Consider the following 22723-nt stretch of genomic DNA (forward strand, 5'->3'; position numbering starts at 1 on the left):
TCTCTAACATTCTGTGATTCTGTAAAGCACTTAAGACTTCTGCAAATGAGTAAGATGACGCATATGTGAGGTGTTAGCAATTATTTAAATGTGAGGTAGAAAGATGTTATGAAAGAAACCACAATAATAATTTTTCTCACCTTTCTTTCAGATTTCACAGTGATAACAGAACTCCCAAATCTTGATAGTTCCTGTAAAATAACATTGCTTGTTATAATGCTGTTAGTTTTTTTTAAAGTGGGACTTTTTTGTTTCTCTCAGTAGTTTTTTTCTGGTTACTTACCTCAGGAGAAATCAGGACATACTGTGCCTGGAGAAAAAAAAAAAAAAACAAAACCAAAACCAAACAGAGAGAACCACACTAGGAGTGAAGACCTGGCTCCTAAAAAGCAAAGTCATTCAAGAACGAACAGAAGAAGCCAAATCACACAGATTCAGAAACGTTAAGTAACCTTCTGTTTTCTGAATCCAAGTCAGAACACACCAGATATTTATATTGGATGTAATTAATTATCTGTTATAATAACCTCATGTCTTGATTTCACTTTTGTTTTCTTACCCAGTCCTCAGGACAGGGAGATACCCATGATTTGCAGTGGCCTGTCACATTCCCTGAGGATGCCTGCTTCCCATTGTAAATGTACACACGGCCAGCTGCTCCGCCAAACAGTACTGTGGTGATATCATTACTTCGCAGGGGGGATGTCACAATCATTTCATCTGCAAATATTACAGGGATGGCATAACACATCAGAAGTGAAATAAAATCACAGAATCACAGAACCAGTTAGAATGGTTTGGGTTGGAAGGGCCGTTAAAGCCCATCCAGTTCCACCCCCTGCCATGGGCAGGGACACCTCCCACCAGCCCAGGTTGCCCAAAGCCTCATCCAGCCTGGCCTTGAACCCCTCCAGGGATGGGGCATCCACAGCTTCTCTGGGCACCCTGGGCCACTGCCTCACCACCCGCACAGCAAAACATTTCTTCCTCAGATCTCATCTCAATCTGCCCTCTTTTAGCTTAAAGCCGTTACCCCTTGTCCTGTCACTACACCCCCTGATCCAGAGCCCCCCCATCTCTCCTGTAGCTCCCTTTCAGCACTGGAAGGTGCTGGAAGGTCTCCCTGGAGCTTTCTCTTCTCCAGGCTGAACAACCCCAACTCTCTCAGCCTGTCCTCGTGGCACCTAGAGGTGCTCCAGCCTCTGACCATCTTCATGATAATAATGCTAAACCAAAACATGAGCGTTTGCATTTATATACATCTAGATGCCACAATTCTATTAATGATGACAACTAAAACGTTTCAATTTCTTACCAAGTTGCTTGGACTTTTAGCGATGCCTCCCCACAAGGCACAATGAAAAACTTGTACAAGTCAACAGAGGAAGCAGACTGTGTTTAGCACTTATATAGGTGATCAGTCTCCCTACTGTCAAAAGTAAAACATTTTACCTCTCATCTAGATTCCTGAAGCTTTACCTAGTCCATCATTATCCAGGTCACTTAAGGATATGTCTCCTCCAAAGCGAGAAAATCTCCTGTCCCCACTGAATGTGCTGAGCAAAGAAGGCTTGGTGCTGTCTGTCAGATCATATACTAGAGCCAGCCCAGCTTGGTGCAGCACTGAGGACAGAAATGAAATCCTAGACAGGCTGTCTGGGAAAAAAAGAAGTAACAGAAGTTCAGCATCAAGAGACAGGAACTCAGGTTTAGTACTTGCTATACATTGGTGGCAGGTAATTCTGGCATTACATAACATAGACAAAATTAATACAATTTATGAATAAGATCAGATGGCATTAATACTAATTAACATAGAAACAATCTCTTAGCAGCAGTAGCAGGGGAAAAGCGCATTCAAGTTAGAGAGTTCTTTCTACATTTTTACTTTCGTAATTCCTTATGGCCTACTACCACAGTAAGGACAAAATACTGTGTTGTTTTAATTCCAAGAAATATGCAGTCTATTAGCAAATCACTGCTACATAAAAATGTGAGGTAATGATGCTGCTAAGCTAACTTAAGGAAGGAAAAAATCCATTCAAGTTGAGGCATAGTACAGAAGACTTTATAGGTAATACACCTGTAGGTGATTACAGGCATTATTACTAATTTTTTTTTTTTAATTACATGACAATTAAAAGGTCCCTTTTCTAACTTTTAACTTTGTATTTGTCTTCCAGCAACAGGTGTCCCAAAGCAGAAATGGTTTCCAATTTTCAGAAGGACATACCTGCAGTTGGTGCACCCACCACCAAAACTGTCCTTGTGATCCCAGCCACAGACATCACACCACTGGCCAGAGACAAACCCATTCTGCCCATCGCCTGTTCAATTTTTAAAACACCTATGTCATTTCTACAGAATGTCACTTCATTTCAAATTATTCATAAGGTCCCATACTATAGAAGGAGCCCTACCTTGTCTCCAGTTACTGCAAACCAGTGCTTTGTGCTCGGTGGGTTATACCCATAGACCTTCCCAATGCTCTGTCTGACATCCAGTGAGAACGGATTACAGCTTGAATTACAATGCAAAATATTGTTTTATGTAACAACACATTTTTTGTACATATAGCTAGGATTGCTCCTCTTAAAATACCTTCCCCTTTCAGTTTGGAATAATAGTGTCTGCCAAAGTCTAGAAATCTAATTTAGTAATTCTGACGCTTCTTCTAACTAGTTTTAAGACATTTAGGGCACAGGTCTAGGATAGGTCTGTCTATCCATGTCTTTATCACCCCATACATTTTTGTGTTTGTTTTGCTTTTAAAAATGCTATCTCCAACTAAGTGCTATCTATAGGATTAACTTAGGCATGCTTACCTGTTAGCATTTTTTTGCCCCTTCTCCCCCTCTCAAAGAAAACACAATGAATTCTTAAGCGTCTCTAAATAACAAAGACACTCTCCATAGAGGGTCTAAAAACACACACACACAGATCCCTTCATGAGGAAGTATCAAGGCACAAAAATAAGAATTTAATAAAAATATTCTAAGTGGGACAAAGAGGAAACTTCCTGAAAGCCTGGAAGTCTGATCTATTACAAATCTTAACCATTGTAGAAGTAGGGCAGAATGGAGGAGAAAGCAAGCTGTCATGTACTACGTACCCAGCACAGCTCTTCCACGTAGGGCTACCGACCAGCAGCAATGTTATATTCTCCAGCTGGCAGCTGTCAAGTGCAAATCCAAACCAAGCATAGTTTTCTTCCCCCTTCACCATCCAGTTGGCATCCTCTACTGACAGAAGCCCTGATAGACCAGAAAAATATGAATTAAATCTTGGTGTACAGTGGCAGAGAAAAATCTGTTAGCAATCCTCCCCTGTTTCATCCTCCAACAATAAATCTCTATGAGCAAAGTTATACCGTCCATGACATGGCACCAGTTACTGCTAACTTCGCTTGCTCAGTCTGCAGCTGTACTGGTGGGTGAAAGCCTTTATTCAACACAGCCTGCTTCTAAATCCTTGGAACAGCCTACACAAAGTACCATAAAAGCTATCAGTCAAGCCTGCCCTAAACTAGTGACTCCTTCTTAGTGACAGGACAACACTGAAACTGTTTATCAGAATTTGTAATTCTTCACGGGTGGTGGGTAGGGGACCCTCAAATCATTCTGGCTTTAATTCAAATAACTCATTCTATGTTTTGATTTTGCAAAAATGTCAGTCAGCAGTGTTTTTAAGCCCATTTTCCTTGTGGTTTGTAATTTTACATGAATCAGAAGAAGCTAAAAAAAATTGGGCATTATTTGAAATCTCAATGACATGATTCTGACAAAGCTGTGAATACCTGTGTATCTTGTCCAACCCCTATTAACTTTATTTAGCTCCATATGTGGCCTTTCCTCCCTCATTCACAACAATCCTTGTCACCCGTACTCATGAGCTGTACTCACTTGTTATTCCCTCTTCAGCCACATGATCATACACAATAATAGAAATTCATCTTTTGAGGTACATTTGCAAATTTCGAAGGAAGACCAGTGAGTTCACCAACACGCGTTTGGGATCCATTGCTTTAGCAAGGCTTTCAGCACTGTTTCCCACAATGTTTTAGTATTCAAGCTTGCACACTGCAGTCTGGATGGGAAAAACCTGGCTAAGATGATCACCCTCCCAGAGCAGCAGTTAGGGGGTTGGACTCCTGATGCCTGTGACAAGTGGAGCACCTTCAGGGCTCTATCTTTAGACTCACCCTGTTAAACACTTCTATCAAAGATCTGGAGAAGGCAACAATGTACCCCTCCATGAAGCTGGTGGATGAAAGGAGATTGGGTGGGAGGGCTATCACTTGAGGGCAGGGCTACCGTTCAGAGGGACCCAGACAGGTGTAGCCAGCAGGACCAGGGCAGGGATTGTGCCCCTGGACTTGGCACTGGTGAGGCCGCACCTTGAATCCTGGGGTCAGTGTTGGGCCCCTCCCCACAGGAAGGACATTGAGGGGCTGGAGCAGGTCCAGAGAAGAGCAACGGAGCTGGGGAAGGGTCTGGAGCACAGGTCTGACGAGGAGCGGCTGAGGGAGCTGGCGGGGTTCAGTCTGGAGAAGAGGAGGCTGAGAGGAGACCTCATCACTCTCTACAACTGCCTGAAAGGAGGGTGCAGTGAGGTGGGTGCTGGGCTCTGCTCTAAAGGAACAAGTGATGGGACAAGAGGAAACAGCCTCAAGTTGCACCAGGGGAGGTTTAGCTTGGATATTAGGATAAATTTCTTCACTGAAAGAGTGATGAGGCATTGGAACAGGCTACCCAGGGAAGTGGTGGAGTCACCATCCCTGGAGGGGTTCAAGAAACGTGTAGATGTGGTGCTTCAGGACATGGGTTAGTGGGTTGGTGGTGTGGGTTGGACTTTATGATCCTTGAGGTCTTTTCCAACCTTAACGATTCTATGATTCTATAATGGGCTGACTGGAACCTCACAAAATTCAGCGAGGACAAATGCAAAGCCCTGCCCCTGGGCAAGGAGATGCCCTTGCAGCAAAACAGTCTGGGGACAGACTAGCTGGAGACTGGCCACATGGAAAAGGCTCTGGGGAACCTGGTGGGCAGCAAGCCGAGCATGAGCCAACAACATGCTCTGGCAGCAAAGCCAGCCAACATCTTCCCAGCCTATACAAGCAGGAGCATGGCGAGTAGATTTATTTGTGCTTTACTTGTCCCTAGACTACATCTGTAATACATTGTTCAGTTTTGGGCCAATAAAACAGGAAAACTGGAGCAAATTTTAGTAAAGGGCCCCCAAGATGGTCAGTAGCTGGAGCACTTGCAATGTGAAGAGACCAGGACTTAGCCTGGAGAACAGTCACATAAAATATGGAAGGGTTAATTTGATCAATAAATATTACCTTCAACACTTCTGTTCAAGTAAGAGTAAAATGCAACCACAAATCCTCTCTGCTGGCCACCACCAGGTGCATACGGAGAGCCCACAACCAGATCAGCATGTCCATCACCATCAACATCAGCTGCCAGGAGGGACCAACCAAGATTACAGTAGGAATACTGCAATAAACAGTTAGTTTGAGCCTGAAATGGAACTGAAACCACCAATTCGGTAACAAAACAGAGCAATTTACTTCAAAAGAGCTAACTTTGTCTGCTTCTGATCAAACTACCCTCCCAGTCCCTGACTTGAATTTTGTTTTCTTTGTTTTTTTTAGAAGGTTATGCATCCTTCTCTTCCCTCTGCTGCCTCCCCTGCACTGGAGTACAAATGTCTTTCCCACACACAACCAACCTAGGCAAGCAACTGCTTGCACCATCCTCATCAGTTGAAATTCCTTTGCAATTAGAAGTTTGATTTTAACGTTCTTTTTTTAAGCCCACAAGCCCCTTTCCGCTTTATCTCACCTCCTGCTTGTGTAGCCCTGTGTTAGGCTGAGCAATATACCTGACAAGTTATGGTGACGTTTGGTTGAGATGCCAAGCCTCTTCCCTCAGTGCCAAAATAGACATACACAGCACCCTAAACAGCAAGAGAAGCAAATACAGCATGACAGCACCAAGTATGAAATCCAAGACAAAGCACAAGGACTGAAACAGTTGTGCAAGGGCTATTAACACAACTGCATTTTTCCTACCAGAACCTTCTCATAATACTGTCTTTTCCACCAAAAATCTGCGAATACCCATGCTGTAATGAGTACTTCTATAATCAGGCAATAAACTAGAGAAGAATAGAGAAGTACATTTTCGTGAGTAAGGAGCAAGGACAGTATACTGTGTATTTACATTTGTTGTGCCTACATTCAGGTGGCCCAAATTTTGTTAATTATTATTTAATGCAATGGCACACAGAGGCAGGCACAACAGATGCATGCAATTTTCCAAGCTAGTGAGTCTACATAAAAGCATTTAAATTCCTATTTAGGCAGCTAAGTTAGTATCTCAAATTCTGAAGAGTTTTAAGCTTAATGGATGTGTTTTAAATCAAAACATTTTGCCTCTCAGTTTGCACAGGCTGAAAATACTCAGAGACCATTACATGGGCTTATCTGTTTGGCTGCAAGTCATTAAGCCTGATTATTAACCTGATTATTTTAGTAGTGTTCCTGTATTCATATCACATTTTAGATATTATCTGTTGGCCTGTGAGAGCAGATGACAAGGCTCACTGACCCACGAGGTCTGTTCCACACTCTCTGTTCCTAAATAAAAAAGGGTACACTTGAATTTCATGAAAGATTCCTTACATTTCCAGCACATCAGTGCTGCAAAGTTGCAATGGCCAGTGAAAAGAGAAATAGAGATAGCTGTCATTGTTTTAGTCAAAGCACCCAAAAAGGTTGTAAGCCTTTGTGTTTAAATTACAATGTCACCTTGAGCAACAACACAAATTCTCTCTCTCATTTCACTGTTCAAAAAAATATGTATCAACAAAAATGTTCTGTTTGGATGGAAAAGCCCCAGCAAACCTATGTGTGCAGCTTACTTTGTAAGTAAGAAACTGAGATCCCACAGAAGGTGCTCCAATTGCCAGATCTGGCACTCCATCCTCATTGAAGTCCAGGACTGCCAAGGCAGAACCAAATCTTCCTGAAGGCTAAAAGAAGAGGGATTTGTTCTCATGAAAATAACAGACGTTTTCAAGACAAAACCATCAAAATCGTATGCACATTTGCAATCACAGCACAGAGAAGAACTGGAAAGAGAGATGATAATTATCTATCCCAACAATTCTCAATATTTTCTTAGCATCGCTGTTCTCCCAAGTAATAACTGTCATACTAATACACTAACTTGGAGTCAACTGTTCCGTTTGAGGATGTGGAGGTCTTAAAATATAAGATAACTGAACACCATATGGCACTACTTTGCTCCTTCCTCTTCTGATCCTAGAGCACCATTGATGTTAAGCTTATGATCTTTCCTGTTAGCAGCATTATAGCTGTGAACCACTAAAATGCTGTAAGACAGCAGCTGTTACTCCACAGTTTATAACCCCAGAAACAGATTTAAAGGAAATGTATCTCATCTCTCTCTATTCTCTTTTTTGGAAATACAGGTGTTTTCTATTGAGGATTGTCTTTATTACTCAAAAGGATAATCTGGTCCTGCTTCTCAGTTACAAGCCAGTCACCATCATGTCAAATAATATTTTTCTCATTTTTTTTAAATAACATGTACTCTTAGTAAAGACAATGGTTTTGTGAGAAGTTATCAATTAATGAAAAAATGTAGCTTCAAAGGAACTGAAACTTAAACTGAATTAATCATTTTAGATAAAAAGGAAGGGAAAGTCACAACATGTTCTTAAACGTACAGACCTGAATGAGCTATACTGGGACTCACAGAGACACTACCGCAGTTGTATTCAAGGGCAAATTATGTTCTAATACCCCCTCATCTGGCACAGTAATAAAAGTGAACCTACAGATCACTGTTGCTTTAATTCTTCCGGTGACTTAAGTAATTGTTATTTTTCTTGAAAAGCATTTGACATCCTTTCACCAGGAGGGGCATTTCATGAATAATCTCTATACATATTAATTATACTGTTGCTCAGTCAAAATGTACCACATTTTCAAGGAAAAAAAAATTAAGTGACAAATATGTGACTTGACCCATCACCTGCTGACCCTGCAGTACTTGGTCTGCTTGCCCATCAAGATCCATGTCTTCTGGTGGCAAACCTGACTGGTTGCCATAGACCACGTACACACGTCCGATCTGAACACGGCCCAGCGTGCTGTACCCTGGTGCTCCCACCACCAGATCTTCGTGTCCATCGTGGTTTAGGTCAGCTGAGATCATTGCCCTGTACAGCCAGGCAGCCAACAAAATCATAGCATTAGCTTCCTGACCACCACAGTATCAGCAGAGAATGAATATTTTTACTTCTTTCACATAAACCAGGACCTGTCTTTCCCCATCTATTTTTGTAAAAATCTACACAGCATTTTTTCATATTATAATTGATTTTTGTTTTCTTGAATTAAATAAAAACAGAGCCTTGAAGATTCATCATTAATGCATCTGAGATCTGTAGGAGCTGCTTTTTACTTACTGACACAGGGCACCTGAGAGGAATCAGAGCGAGGAGCACAAAAAAGGGCTGCTTGCACATGACACAGAATACAAGAGATTAAACTGAGTATCTTTTTAACTGAACCTGTGATTTAATTGATGGTCTTAACAGCAGATAAGCAAAGGGATCACAGGTCTCAATAATGTGTTGGAGTTTAAAGAAGGAATGTGGAGAGAAAATAACTAGCTACTGTTAATATGGCTGGTGTGAAGTAAACTCAAGAATTAAATCTTCAATTTTTGAGTTAGAAACAGTAAAGCAAGATGAGCAGCAATGCAAATTTATTTTATTGCTCTTCCTGTTGCAGGTAAAGCAAACCTCTCTAGCAAAGAATTTGAATATGCCTCTCCCTGTGTCCTGAATCTGTCTTTGACCTCCTTGCTAGTCTAGTAGTGTTCCCAAGAACACTCGCTAGGCACCATCAGTGATCAATTCAGGACAGATAACTAATTCTGAGCAAACATAAACCAATAACCAAAAAAGGGCAACAACGTTCAGAACTAGAGCCGATGTTGGTTCTAATTTTGGCTCCTTCCAGTTTGAGCTGGATCACACACAGAGCATTGAGCTCCTTCACTAAGGAGAGAATGTGAAAAAACGACATGACAACCCTTCCAAAGAAAGAGGTTATCTGACTAGAATTCACATCTGAATGGAAATTTTTCTCTTGATACAGTTTCATTCAGTACTGACACAAAGAGGCTTATGCTACCATCTAAAGGAAAGGTCTTATGGGTTAAATTGTTGTTCTGGCCAGTCAACATAAGCCATCCAGCCAGATTTGTACCAGTAATTGATTTGGACTGTCACCTTTAAAGAGTATCCAAAGAATAAACATTAATATTTTGGTGGGTACTCAAAATTTTCAGAAATTAAGAGAGAGGTGGGAGGAAAAAAATATTACCAACCATCCAAGTCTAGCATAAGGTGATGTCAGAAAATATGAAGCTGCTGGCTTGGAGATGTGCTTAGAAGATTTCTGATGTGCAGCTGCTAATGCTCTCCAGACATTGGTTGCAAAAGCATGGTTTATCAAGCGGAGGGAATTCTGAAATAAAAATAATAAAGAGACACAAGAATGGCTAAAACAAAGACTGAAACCTTAGAACATTATGAAGCACCTCGAAAAACAAGTCACTAACAGTGGAAATCACCACATTGATCTAAGTGGACTTGGACTCTGGTCATAAGCACCATTTTAGAAGGAGACAAAAATCTGTTATGCTCTAAATGGAGCACTGCTAATTGTTCACTGCTATGCTTTGTTGGGACTTCTTCACCCCAAAAAGTGATCATATGATTCTGTAAAATGTAAATACCAAAGTGCAAGTACTAAAGATATATTTTGTCATTTTTGGCACTGCAAAGATGTTAGATGTGTTCTAATTTCACTATACAACGAGGAAAGTGTAAAAACTGAACGTTCACGATGTACATATAAATATACAGATTAACAATGGCGCTGGAATCTCCATGAAGTGAAGTCAGAGGCTACTGTTAACACCCAGAGACCCTGGTCCATCATGCAGCATTTCAGACCGAAATTAAAACAATTTTATATAGAGCTGAATTTTACCTGACACATCTGTCACTTCTCACTTACTGTTGCCCAAGATTGTATGCTGAAATAAACTCCTCTCTCGGTATAATTTATATTCTTTTCAAGTGATTTTGTTAGCAAAGAAGATGTATTATTGTCATGTTCATTTTTTGACTGTTTGTTTCTGCTAAAATAAAAAGGCAGTAAACAATTAGTATAACTGAGTTAACGACTTGAGTATTTTACGAGGAAGCTAGGAGAAGCAATCATAACGCATGCAATCAGGTGGCCATTTCTCTCATATATAAAGGGAGTTCTCAAGAGATACCAGTTAAGCTGGTTTCTCTTGAGATGTGTGCTAGAGGAATGCATACACTTGTGCTTCCCAACAGCTGAGTTCCATATTTCTGTAAATAAATCAGAAGATAATTTAGCTATGGTAAGGGTAAACATGAATCAGGAGTTTCATGATTAGCGGAACAAAGAGTGACAACCAAATCAAGTATGAACACTTAGCACTTCAAGTGCTAGGTAAGTATCCTTGTCCTTAGGCTGGAAGGTAAGTCTCAAGTTCTGCACAATTCCCCTATACGAACCTTATTTATTCATGTTATGAGAATCTCAAATTCACACACAAAAAGATAAACCAAAAGATTTCTAATTTTCAATAGTTCACTGTCTACATTAGTGGAAGACTCTCATCAGTAAATCTTTGAACCTTCAGAGCTATACTTACAGGTAGCTGTCCCCGTGCTCCCTCGTGCAGTTTATAAAGAGAGGGTTCTCAGGCAGGAAGCAGCCACTAAAGAAATATGCAGAATGCATTTTAAAGATTTTCCTGTAATGGAAGGAAAACTGAAAATACAACTTTTATCCTTTCTGAATCCTCTATTAGAAGTCATCAGTTTTCTGAAGATGCCCTGCTTATTCAAAATCAGAGCATCATTATAATCCTTAGAAAACCCTTTGATAGTTATTTTTAATGAACTTGACAAAGTTACATACAAAACTTACATATCTTTATATAACTCTTAAAGGGAACTTACTGCAGCATGTCCTGCTAATTCTATTAATCTAAAGCACTTTTAATGAAAGTGCTGTTCTGGAACAAAGAACACAACAGATTATGCCATAATGAATTTCAAACATAATTTCCCAGAATAGCTGCAGTGATATTTTCCATATAAATGGGTGGATAAATTGCCACTGTTGGTCTTATAAAGTGATTTACAGTAAGGGTACACTTGTACCAGAGCAGTACAGGGCCAGAACCTCTATAAAAATATGATATTCTGAATACAAGCCTGACTTTCCAGCACTAGAATATATACTCTCACTCTTTCAGAGTCTGAAGGCAGTATCTGCCCTCCCATAGAAAGGGCCACCTTTGCAGACAGAATATGCAGTCACAGCTCAGACTGCCAGGCCAGGCAGAACCTCAGAGCATGGCTATGCAACATTTAAGCAGGCCCTTGAGTACGTCTTAAAGAATGCCCCAAATTTTCCCCATCGAGTATAAGCTGGGCACACCAGAGCCTTGCCCAGGGAAAGGAGTGTGAGCACGTAGTAAATGCGAACTCAAGGCTGATATAATCCTGTGCATTCAAGTAAAAAGACAGACAGAGAAATCCCTTTGTCCAAGTGAGGATTTAAAGCTCAGCACATCTGGGAAAGGACCTGCCTTCAGAAGAACAAGCAAACAGGTGTCAGAACTTGATTACTGCGTTTCATCTTGCTGTACCTGGTTCCATTCTCTAGCATATGGCTCGTCAACTCAAAAATATTGTTTGTCCAGAATGCCATGTCATCCACTCCTCCGAGGAAATACTCATGGAACTTCTCCACCAGAAATGGAGATTTACTAGCATATGTTGGAAAAAGCTGAGACAAGCAACATACTTAGTAAGATGGTTTACATTGTCTTCATGCTGTATGCTCATTTTTGTAAAGAAAACAGAAAACCAACCTTGGCAACAGCAAGCCTTTCTCCATGCCTGAAAAAAAAAATAACAAAAAACAAATTTGCTTCATTTAATAATAATTATTTAAACTGTTCTTCTCAAGGCTTCTGTATGGTAAATCAAACACAAGTGACTGCATTTCCTTGTTGGCTGTTAATATATTTTTAAAAGCTGTAATATGAGAAGTAATGATCCTAACTTTATTGCTTCCCTTAATTTGGAGGGATTCACAGTGTTTGTAAATGTTGAATGACTACTGGTGATTAACTGAAATGAAGGACACAGCTAGGCTGTTTAGGATATACAAAAGCAGACATTGGCAGATATCAAAAGTCTCTTCTGAATTATTCTTGGATTTGAAAGGATCTACATAAAGTGTAGGTAAGCAAGCCATCTACTTGGGTGTGTGCACTACTCCTCCAGTACATGAAAATTATATTGCTAACTTGCCACAATTCAATGATACTTGAAGACACAGCTGTTCTCACATAAACAAGCATAAATACCTTAAATGCATAAATGTATTAAATAGCTAAGATGCTGAATCTGTGGTGTAATAATGAATTGAACAGTTATTAAGTAGCCTACATTTGTAATTGTAGCCATTGCAAAAATTCAGGTGTTTTATGATTTTGTGGTCTAGAAGGGAGCCTACATTGCTGGCCTCAACACAAACTTCTGAGCTAGCATTTCAAGTAGGATTATCATAATTTTCCTACCTATGTTTCACTTATGAAAACCCAGACAAAGCTATTCAACTTACAGTTCAAGAAATAGCAGGTAAGTGCAGTCAGTAATTGTGCTTTCAGTTATGATCTCTCTTCCATAGAACTCCTTATATATAGCTGCTAGGTCTTTGACAGGCACATACCTAAAAACAAGACAAAAGTATTGTAACAAAAGTTCTTCCACCTTGCCTGATAAAAGATCACAGTTTCTGTAATAACAATAGCCTGCTTTGAAATATTCTAAATTTCAAAAGACTATAGAAAGTCACGAAGATTTACAAAGGCCAGAAAGTCCAGGATGGCAGGCGCAGTTACCTTCTGCGTGACACTCTCCTCCTGTTTAGGTTCAAACTCAGAAACCTCTAGAACCATTCCCCTGTGGCTACTGCTGGCAGAGCTTCCACACTCCCTGCGCTAGTTCTGCAGCTTGATGATCACATAATCTTGGGAGGATGTCCTCCAACTCTCCACTGTGCCAAACAGGCATTTCCCACAGCTGTGTCAGAGTTTTATTAATGAACTGTGCCTTCTACACCTAGATGAACTACATCCCACTTAAACAAAACAACGCAAATGACCAACTTTATCAGCAGAAACAAGGGCATATGAGGTTTTTATTTCAGTTAAAAACTATGAGAAAAAAAAATTATCTAAAACTGCTGCTGCTTTTTATGCCTTTAAAACCTGTCTGAATTCCACAGCATCTATAACTCTAAACATCCTCAACTTCCAAAACTTTAAATGGAACCTACGTGAGATTTAACTGAATTATTTCACTTAATTGCTAGGACATTTCAGCAAACTTTTTCAGTGATTATTTTATACATAATTACTTATAATTCCCTCCAGAGATAAATCATTTAATCTTTCTTGCTGTGTTCCTATATGGAAAACTCTTTTTTTCTTTTGTCCTTCCAGTTTCTCACGTCAGGGAACATAAATACACATACAAGGAATACCAAACCCAGGAAAATTCCAGTAGCTGCAAGGGTTTCTTTTGAAAGAAAGATAAAGAAGGGCAGCATTTTGTTAAAACACACTGAGTTTACAGGAAAGCAGAAATACTTATTAAAGAAGGTAACCTCATAATCTTACCAATTTGATGCCAGATAACTGAAGTCCAGCTCAAACTGACTCAGTACATCTCCTCCTGCAGATGGAAGAATTAAAAAAACCCCACAAAGCCCAACAAACCAAACCCATTAGGTTATCTCATGGATAACAACACAGCATAGCCAGAGCTAGCTTCATCTATCTATGTTTACATGGTAGATACTCTAGATGTATATTTAGAACACATAAATGGTTCACCTGAAAGTATGCTGCGTATTTTATACTGCTAGAGAATAAGAATAATGTAAAATTTAAAATCACAGTAGTCACCCCATTCAAACTTTAGCATCCTTCAGCCTGTGTTTTGGCTTTAATACAAGTGTCCATATGCCCTATCACATCTCCTGAAACATGGAGCACGAGGACAGACATCGGAGATTTTTTCAGTCTATGGGGAAAAAATCAGAATACAGTGTCCATGTAACTCATTCTAGGCTCCTGCACTGCACAGGGTAAGAGCCAGAGTCACCCACTTGGGGTTTTGAAGGTGACTAGTTATTCCAATAACAGGGTCTGTGATCAGCAAACAGGAACATTACCAAAATCACCAACACTGTGAGCTTCTGAGTATGAACCACGAAAATCAATCTGGAGAAAGAGAAAAACAAGAGAACTGTCTGTTTATTTTACTCATCCTTCCATACAAACATATGAGTAGAAACAAATTATCCAAGCAGCTTTGAAGTTTACAAATTCCAAACCCGACTAACTTTGTACTTACGGAGTTTGTGACATTATGTCTCTCTTCTCGGAACAGGGCTCCAACTTTTCTTTTCCCTCCCCTCCACAGTCCAAAGCCAAGCTATCAATTCCAATAAATCCAGTTATTGCAATAAAAAAAAAAAACAGGCTTACTTCTCCCATGGCCTTTAGAAATCCTTGGTCGATGCCCAGGCTGTGCCAGCTAACATCTGCCACCATATGTGAGGCAATTCCAAACAGGAAAGCCACCAGCTTCTCTGTAGCCTACACAACAACAATCCACTTGTAGTCATGCCAGTAATTTTACTGCTGTCTTTAAAAAGATGTGAGCATTTTACATTAGTGCACTACACAAGAATGCAGGTCAGAAACTCTTGCAGGCCAAGACCTTGGCATGATAAAGTGTTTCCACTCATTTCTTGATACTGGAGTTGCTTTTCGTGACTTGAGGAGCTTTAAGCACTTTATACTTTGGGCCCCTCACCACAAGAAGGACACTGAGGGGCTGGAGCAGGTCCAGAGAAGGGCAACGGAGCTGGGGAAGGGTCTGGAGCACAGGGCTGACGAGGAGCGGCTGAGGGAGCTGGGGGGGTTCAGTCTGGAGAAGAGGAGGCTGAGAGGAGACCTCATCACTCTCTACAGCTGCCTGAAAGGAGGGTGCAGTGAGGGGGTTGCTGGGCTCTGCTCTAAAGGAACAAGAGATGGGACAAGAGGAAACAGCCTCAAGTTGCACCAGGGGAGGTTTAGGCTGGATATTAGAAAAAATTTCTTCACTGAAAGCGTGATCAGGCATTGGAACAGGCTGCCCAGGGAAGTGGTGGAGTCACCATCCCTGGAGGGGTTCAAGAAACGTGTGGATGTGGTGCTTCGGGACATGGGTTAGTGGGTTGGGTGGTGTTGGGTTGACGGTTGGACTTGATGATCCTTGAGGTCTTTTCCAACCTTAATGATTCTATGATACAGTCCAAGGCCACAGCATCACATGGTCGACACAAGGACAAGTCATATATTTCAAGTTTGATGTGTAGTAAAGTGTTGTTCTGGACTGGGGACAAACACTTCCACTTCTAAGGAGTGAACCCCCTCTGACACCATGGGTGTTGTGCAGACACACAGAGGAGAGAAAGACATTCTGTGCAAGTGTTGTTTACTTTAAAAGCACCTGATTAAAGCCCAGGTATGAAATTACTCATCTTATTCCTATAATCAGAAAAGTTATTTGGAATAAATTTATCAGCAACATAAATTTCATTTCTCCAGAAGAGACTTTTCTGCATTGAATTGCTGTAAGTTCCAGAGGTCTTTTTAAAAAATCTGCTATTCAGTCATAGTTTTTGACATATTTATACTTCCTGAGGGTTAACAGTTCACAAGATCAGTATAGCCAACAGCCAGTCAGAAGGCAGGTAGACTTGTTTAGCTTCTAAAAAGTGCGTGCTCTCAAATGCTGCTCCTGTATGACTCTCCTGACCAGAGAGAGAACGGTAAATTTTCCAGTAAAGAAAACAATATGACCTTTAAAATCATTGTCGCTTTTGACAATTTGTTTTTCTTCTCCTCTTATCTAGCTCACCATAAATAACAGTAAATCAGGACTAGGTCCAATATTTCACAAGTGAGAATGCTAAAAGGTGCCTGGTTTTCAAGTGGCAAAAAACCAGATCTGATAATAACACAAGACCACCCATCACATTTGAAAGTTTGGACCTATGAAATACATCATAAGCATCAGATCACATTGGAGACAACTGATGGATTTTATATGGAGACTGCAACATTTTTGTCTCGTGAAGATGGAACCAGAATGTCAAATTTTCCGTATATCAGTGGAGACTTTAATTTAAAAATGTGTATTTTTTCAATATGTCCCAAAGGATGACATTGCAACAAGTGAAGGTACAGAGAACAGTAGAAAAAGTTAATGAGATTTTCTTACCTCTTCCCAAGGCTGAGGATAATTCCTTCTGATGTAGTGAATACTTGCATTGAGAAATGGTGACCAGTGAGTGTCTTCAGACACATCATGGAATATTCCTATTGCAATAAAATTATATCAGTATTTGATTTATTCTTTGGTAAAAAAAAAAAAAACAATAAAAAGAAAAGGTTTTCTCTGTGAAAAAAAAAAAACCAGACTTTTGTTCAATTTTTTATCATACAGATTTTTCAATCCACTTATATGAGAAGGGCCAAATAATATGTATTTTTATAGGATTTACAGTGTCAAGAGAGATACCAGATTTACCTTCTACAACTTTCATTTGAAGCAGCTGCACATTTTGTGCCTGCTTCCTTTCTCTGTGCCTGTGAGTAGGTACAGTACAGTGAAAAACTGCCTCCCAACTGGAAAGCATAAAGAGAGCTGACAAAGAAGCTGTTGACTAAATGAATGCATCAAATCGTATTGCAGAAAGGCTGATGGGCATGGCAGTCAACTCAAAATATCATGGTTTGGGACAGGTATCAGTTTCCACAGGGTGGAGAAGGGCTAGCTCATCATCATCACTTTCAACACAATGGCAAACTTGCCAAGATACAGTCCGTGTAGGAGCGGAAGGGCTGAGAAAAGAAGGAAACATTAGTTTTACGTGGATTTATGGAGAAGAGATTATGTAGGATCTAACAGTGACCTCACCTAAAAATTTCTGTGTACTTATATAAAGCTGAGGGCAAAGTGATACTGACATGATGAGACTAAGCAGCACAATACTAAATTCTCTATGGGGAAGAAGGTAGTTGTTTGGACAATCAATACACTTGAAGGAAGAGTATGCGTGAGTGACAGGTGACAAAAGCGAGTATTAAACGGAACAACAGAGAAGACCCCCTGTTAGGCTACCTGGATGGGGTAACCTGCCTATCAGGAATAAAGCAAGCAGCCTGTAGTTGGCATAAACAAGTCAGCATCAACAACCTACAGCTGAGAAACAACAAGAAGTCCAGCTGCCACTGTGTGATTTAAGACCCTAAGTAGAGCAGGCAATGAGAAAAGATGGGGAAAAGTGTCCTTGCAAAGACAAACAAGGACTTTCCAGTTTGAGGCAGGAAAAACAAATATTGAGAGAAGTGGAGGCACTGGCACTCAGATGAAAAATACATAAAAGATGAGGCAAACCAAATGAAGATCCTAAGAACACTTTGAATTGGATCTGAATTTGCATGACCCATTAATGTAAACCACCTCCCATACTTCAGATTTTTTGTAAGATCCCAACAATCAATTGGCCTGATATCCTCAAACTATGTACCAGTGCCTTGTCTCCAGTATCTGCCTAAATGTCCTAATAGACTGTTGTTGGAGGACAGGCTGTCTTTGTCCCATTCGCTAATTGCTCACTATCCAGACACACCACTTCAGTAGCAAAAATCCTGGAGCAAGCCCTCACTGGCTGTTTTATAGCTTCAGTGTTGCTGGAGAAGCTGATTACAATCAAGAGCTGACCTACGACACTTGAAAAATCAGGGGACCAGCTGCAAGTCCAGACATATTCTTTACAGCCACTGCAACTGGGTGCTAATTTTGTAGTGCAGTCTTTAGATCTGCAAGCACCAAAATGAAGACTGACATTGATTTCACACAGGAAAACACAAAAGATAGCCATCTGGAAAAGAAAGGCTTTAGACTGGGATGTTACACACACACCCTCCTCCCCCAACCAGAGCAGTCCTACACTATTTTGTTTTTATGAGCTTTTAGTATTTCCTTATACAGTTCTACACGAAGGCTCCAAATACTAACAAAAATGGTGGAGGTTTTCGCAGGAAGGTATTTTGGCTACACTTCATTTCTTACAATATAACTATTTTCAACCCTACTAAATTCAGTAGGATTTTCACATAAAAATGCAGTTGTTACAATATTGTAACATATATTATAAAGCTTTTCTTACCACTTTTGCAGACTGAAGAATAAAAGGCATCAGGATAAATGCTCCCAGCCTGAAATGCATCTTGGTGTTTTAGTAATAACTGGGAAAAGGATGGCGAAAAAAGGAATCAGAATGCTATTGCACAGCACAAAAACACAGTTCACTGCCAACATGGAATATAAAATTTAAATATCCAGCAAGATACAACTACTATATTGGTAAAATATATTATTTCAGTGTCATCACCATCCCCCATCATCCTGCCCGACTCCCCCCCTTGCCAAAATATTTGCAAGAGAAACTAGACTCATCAGTATATGCTGTAATTTGAAAGGCCATTTGGGAAAGTATTTATATGACTTCACTTAGGTGCTGGGGAAGTCACCTTCTGAAGGTGCCCTGCTCCTCTTGGACTGGACACAAAGCCTGCTCTGCTATCTTATACCCTCTGAATCACAGCACAGCTGTCTACAGCCAATAATGGGAATACTTCCCTTGAGCAATCTCCTCCTCTGATAAAAGATCAAATTATATAAAATGGTGTTCTTTATATTGTGATAAAGGATTCTAAAAATGTTTTAAACACAAAACACATATGTGTTTTGTTCATGTGTTTATGAAAACTGTCCATCTACATGCTTACAGTGCTCTGCTGGATACAGCCCATGAAAGAAAAAGCTATTTACACCAATGAGAAATCGGTTAAATTATATATGTGGTGGACTAAATTCAAAACCTTGCTGTCATTTTGCTGTCCTTATGTTTATTAAATCTCCTTTCCAAAAGTCCTCTACTGATTCTTCTAATACTAAAAACTACCCATGGAGGATATGATTTAAGATGACAGGAAAAAATGTGAGAAACCACACACAGTGTATACATATTATGATAATTACTGCATATTTGCAATAGCATTCAGGAGGGGTCAAACAATTTCCAACAAAAAAGGGAAGAATAAAGAAGAAAATAACTAATAAAGAAAAGAAAGGCAAAAAGACAGAAGGCGTATACAATTAAGCAATAACACACTTCCTACCTGTCTATAATTAACAGTTCCTTCACGCTTAATGAAAAATTCCAGAGCTCTATGTGCTGAAAAACAACATATTGAAGTATTGATTTATAGGTACTGTGGCCAGGCCCATGTTTTGTTAGAAGAATTATCAAAGCCAGAATACACTGCACTGTTGTATCTAAGCCAAATGGCACAGGTGCACGAAACATGACTTCTCAAAAAATTCTGTAAGTCTAAGAGGGTGTGTTTTTTCACCCAGGGAGCTGATAAGGAAAAGCTGTTTCTGTGGCACACCTGGGCACTGAGGTCTCATGAGTCCTCTCTAATCCCCAGCTCCCAAGCTGACCAACAAAGCTGAAATCGCAAGGAAAAAGAACTGCCCGTGTCCAGGACTGAGAACATAAAGTTCTAGCTGTAAAGGACCCACCTGAACTGTATTTAAGTTTCACTGTTCCCCTTAACATTGAAAGAGGTACCTCCGGAATCAACGTGGATGTTTAACAGTTTGATTAATTTTTAACATGTATGAAAACCAACAAAAATCTGAAGTCAGCAAGGTAAATAATACTATGTATTCACTGAATAGGCAGATGAATACTGCCGAAGTATTTACTGACCAAGCATAACAAGAGGATGAAACAAACTGCCATTACTTTTCTTTAACGAAGTCTCCTTCTAATTAATGTTAGATCCCAAGGATAATCTATTAACACTTCTAAACATACCCAACATTGCCTCAGAAATTATTCGGTTGGACCTGCCTGCATAGGTTATAGTCTTGCCTTCCCAAACAAAGCTTTACTCCTCACCTTGGAAGCTATTTACAAACTTAGACTGATCAAGATAACCCAGAATATGCTGAATTTAATTTGATTTTACCAAATAAATCACACCACAAAATAAACCCCACTCTCATTTTGGAATAAGATCTAGACAAAACTGTGCGTTTGAATGATCTTTCACTCTCTGTCTTACCCACTGATCTAAACCATCCTTATACAGATATATTCAGAAACCTTAAGGATCAATCTCGCACCAAAACAGGAATAAAAAAGTTTATAATTTCAAGGCTCATCCATTTCAACACACACCTATTTATTTCCAGAGTGGGAGACTCTCAGTTTGGCATTTTACTTTTCCTGTCTCCTGTCCCCCTGACTTCCGTCATTACCTCTGTGTGCCCAGGTTCTACAAGGTCACCTTTACAATGGATTTCATGATGGATCCCCAGAGTTCTGCAGACCCCCGTGGGTCTGACGGGAGCCCCTGGGGGGCAGAGCCTCCCTGCTCAGACCTGCCTCCAGCAGCGAGGCTGTGGCAAGTAGGACATGGCATAGCTCTGCCAGCACACCAGACATGATCAACATTTTGAACAGGCAGAGCTTTTCACCCTTTTAAAAGTACTTTTAGAAGTCTGTCCAAGGTAAACTTCTGTGCTGGCTTTGAGTTGGAGGAATTCCTTTCTACAGTTTGGGTTTGGTTTGTTTTTTTCCTGGGATGCTCAGTGTTTGGATTTGGCAATAACTTTCAGTATCTTATCATCATGGACTTTAAGAAAAGCACTGATTTTAGCAACATCAAAGCTGAACCCAGCTTAATGTAATTTTCAGACAAATGGACAAAATCTGTTGTAAACTATGACCCAATAATTCAGTGTACACACTACTCCTCAAACAACCAAAATCTTTAAATTATATAAATGCACGTTTTCTGCAATACGCTTCCTTGAATAGAAAAAAATGACTACTATGGGACAGATTCCATAAACTCTTGTTGCTCCTTGTAGATTTCTTGCAAATACACTCTATTCTCCTAAATCTGTTATTTCAAGTTTTCAGAAGCTCATACTCAGTAATTAGAGCCCCGAGCTTGCATAACCTCAGGCAGCGTGACTTCTCCTACTGACTACTATGGGCCTGACAGATCGTTAGGAAAAGCGAAGGGTTGCAGGATGCTGACCAAGGGTACAATACTCAGTAAGGCAACCCACTCTCAGTTTCAAATGAATGCCACGAATAATTCCAGCCTTTAACTTGTTCAAAGTTGCATGCATTCAGTACTTAAAGTCTGAGAAGATTACCCTGAGTAGAGACAACATAATACGTTTTACTGTCTGGATTTAGAATCAGAAACAGAAAAACAAACAATTAAAACTGCCGATTTATTACGAGTAAACATTTCAGAATAACCTCACACTACTCATGAGTGTTCTTGCAAGAGCAACAGCAGAAACCAGATTTTAAAAATAACACATGCAAACAAGAAATTCAAAACAGAAATATTTCCCCACTTTGATGCTCACTCAGTTCTCTCCTTTATTCTCTAAAAATCTATACTGTTCAGGCTACAGATAGCAACCTACCAGAAAGAGACACAGAACAAAATTTTCATTATGTTAGGCATAGATACAAACACATTACAGCATTTTATCTATTTTATGCAGGTATGGCAAAATTAATACACGGTGATTTGAAAACAGAGCTACTGCAAATGATCTGTGTTATTCTCTAGTTTAAATATAAGTCCCATAAAATGCATAAAGTATTCCTCTTCTTTCTCCAAACCAAACCTTGTCTGCCTAAGACTCACAGACATAAACATTGCAGTTACATAATGCCTGTATTTTAGAAGACAGAAAAATACGCAACCAAATAAATTCAAGCATTTTCCTTATAAAACCGTTGAAGTATCAAACTCCAAAATCAAACTACTCATCTATCTTATGCATTATTCACTTTTTTTTTTTAAATAAAGAAGAATGCTCATTACTTTAACATTATTTCCTCACTTTGCTTTACAGCTGAACCTGAATTTACTTCTCTTCCCAAGCAACTCAAAAAGACATGAAAATTCAGTCTGAACGTCTTACCTATTTCAACATGTGTTGAAATCCCACACGGGATACATTTTTGACAGAGATGGTATAGTACAACCAGCAGAACAGACCAAATCTTCAAACCAGCCATGATGCCGGCTCCAACTGTGATTTTCGGAAGCCAGGAGCAGTAGCACTGCGACCTTTGAAATGTAGGTTACGGAGCATGCCTTTTCTTTCAGACATATTGCTGACACAGCAAGTAAACAACCACCGTATTTGAAGGGCTGTTTTACACCAATGCTTTTATTTACCTCAAATAGTATATAAAAAAAGAAATAACCTACAGGTGTTGTCCCCTCTTGAGTTCTGCAGCATCTCTGGGGTGCGGGCACTGGTTAACAGGTCTGTTAACATACAAAAACCCGGCAAAGAGCATCCTCCCGCAGTT

At 39.9% G+C, this 22723-nt stretch overlaps 1 protein-coding gene across 1 annotated transcript; it reads right to left on the bottom strand.

Moving 5' to 3' along the window:
* Nucleotides 1-80: 80 nt before the first annotated feature.
* On the bottom strand, nt 81-22423 carry GPLD1 (glycosylphosphatidylinositol specific phospholipase D1). Its single transcript, XM_010086149.1, has 24 exons — nt 22327-22423; nt 19479-19534; nt 18464-18542; nt 16510-16607; nt 14727-14837; nt 14411-14459; nt 13854-13908; nt 12794-12901; nt 12036-12063; nt 11811-11950; nt 10806-10871; nt 10133-10253; nt 9438-9577; nt 8073-8259; nt 6934-7044; nt 5893-5967; nt 5348-5504; nt 3113-3254; nt 2421-2520; nt 2234-2327; nt 1480-1656; nt 560-720; nt 284-310; nt 81-191 (listed from the first exon to the last, which is right to left on the bottom strand). Exons 1-24 carry the CDS (start codon nt 22421-22423, stop codon nt 81-83), a joined length of 2490 nt encoding a protein of 829 aa, XP_010084451.1.
* Between the last annotated feature and the right edge of the window lie 300 nt (nt 22424-22723).

Source organism: Pterocles gutturalis, unplaced genomic scaffold (assembly GCF_000699245.1).
Source record: "Pterocles gutturalis isolate BGI_N339 unplaced genomic scaffold, ASM69924v1 scaffold50111, whole genome shotgun sequence".
NCBI lineage: Eukaryota > Metazoa > Chordata > Aves > Pterocliformes > Pteroclidae > Pterocles > Pterocles gutturalis.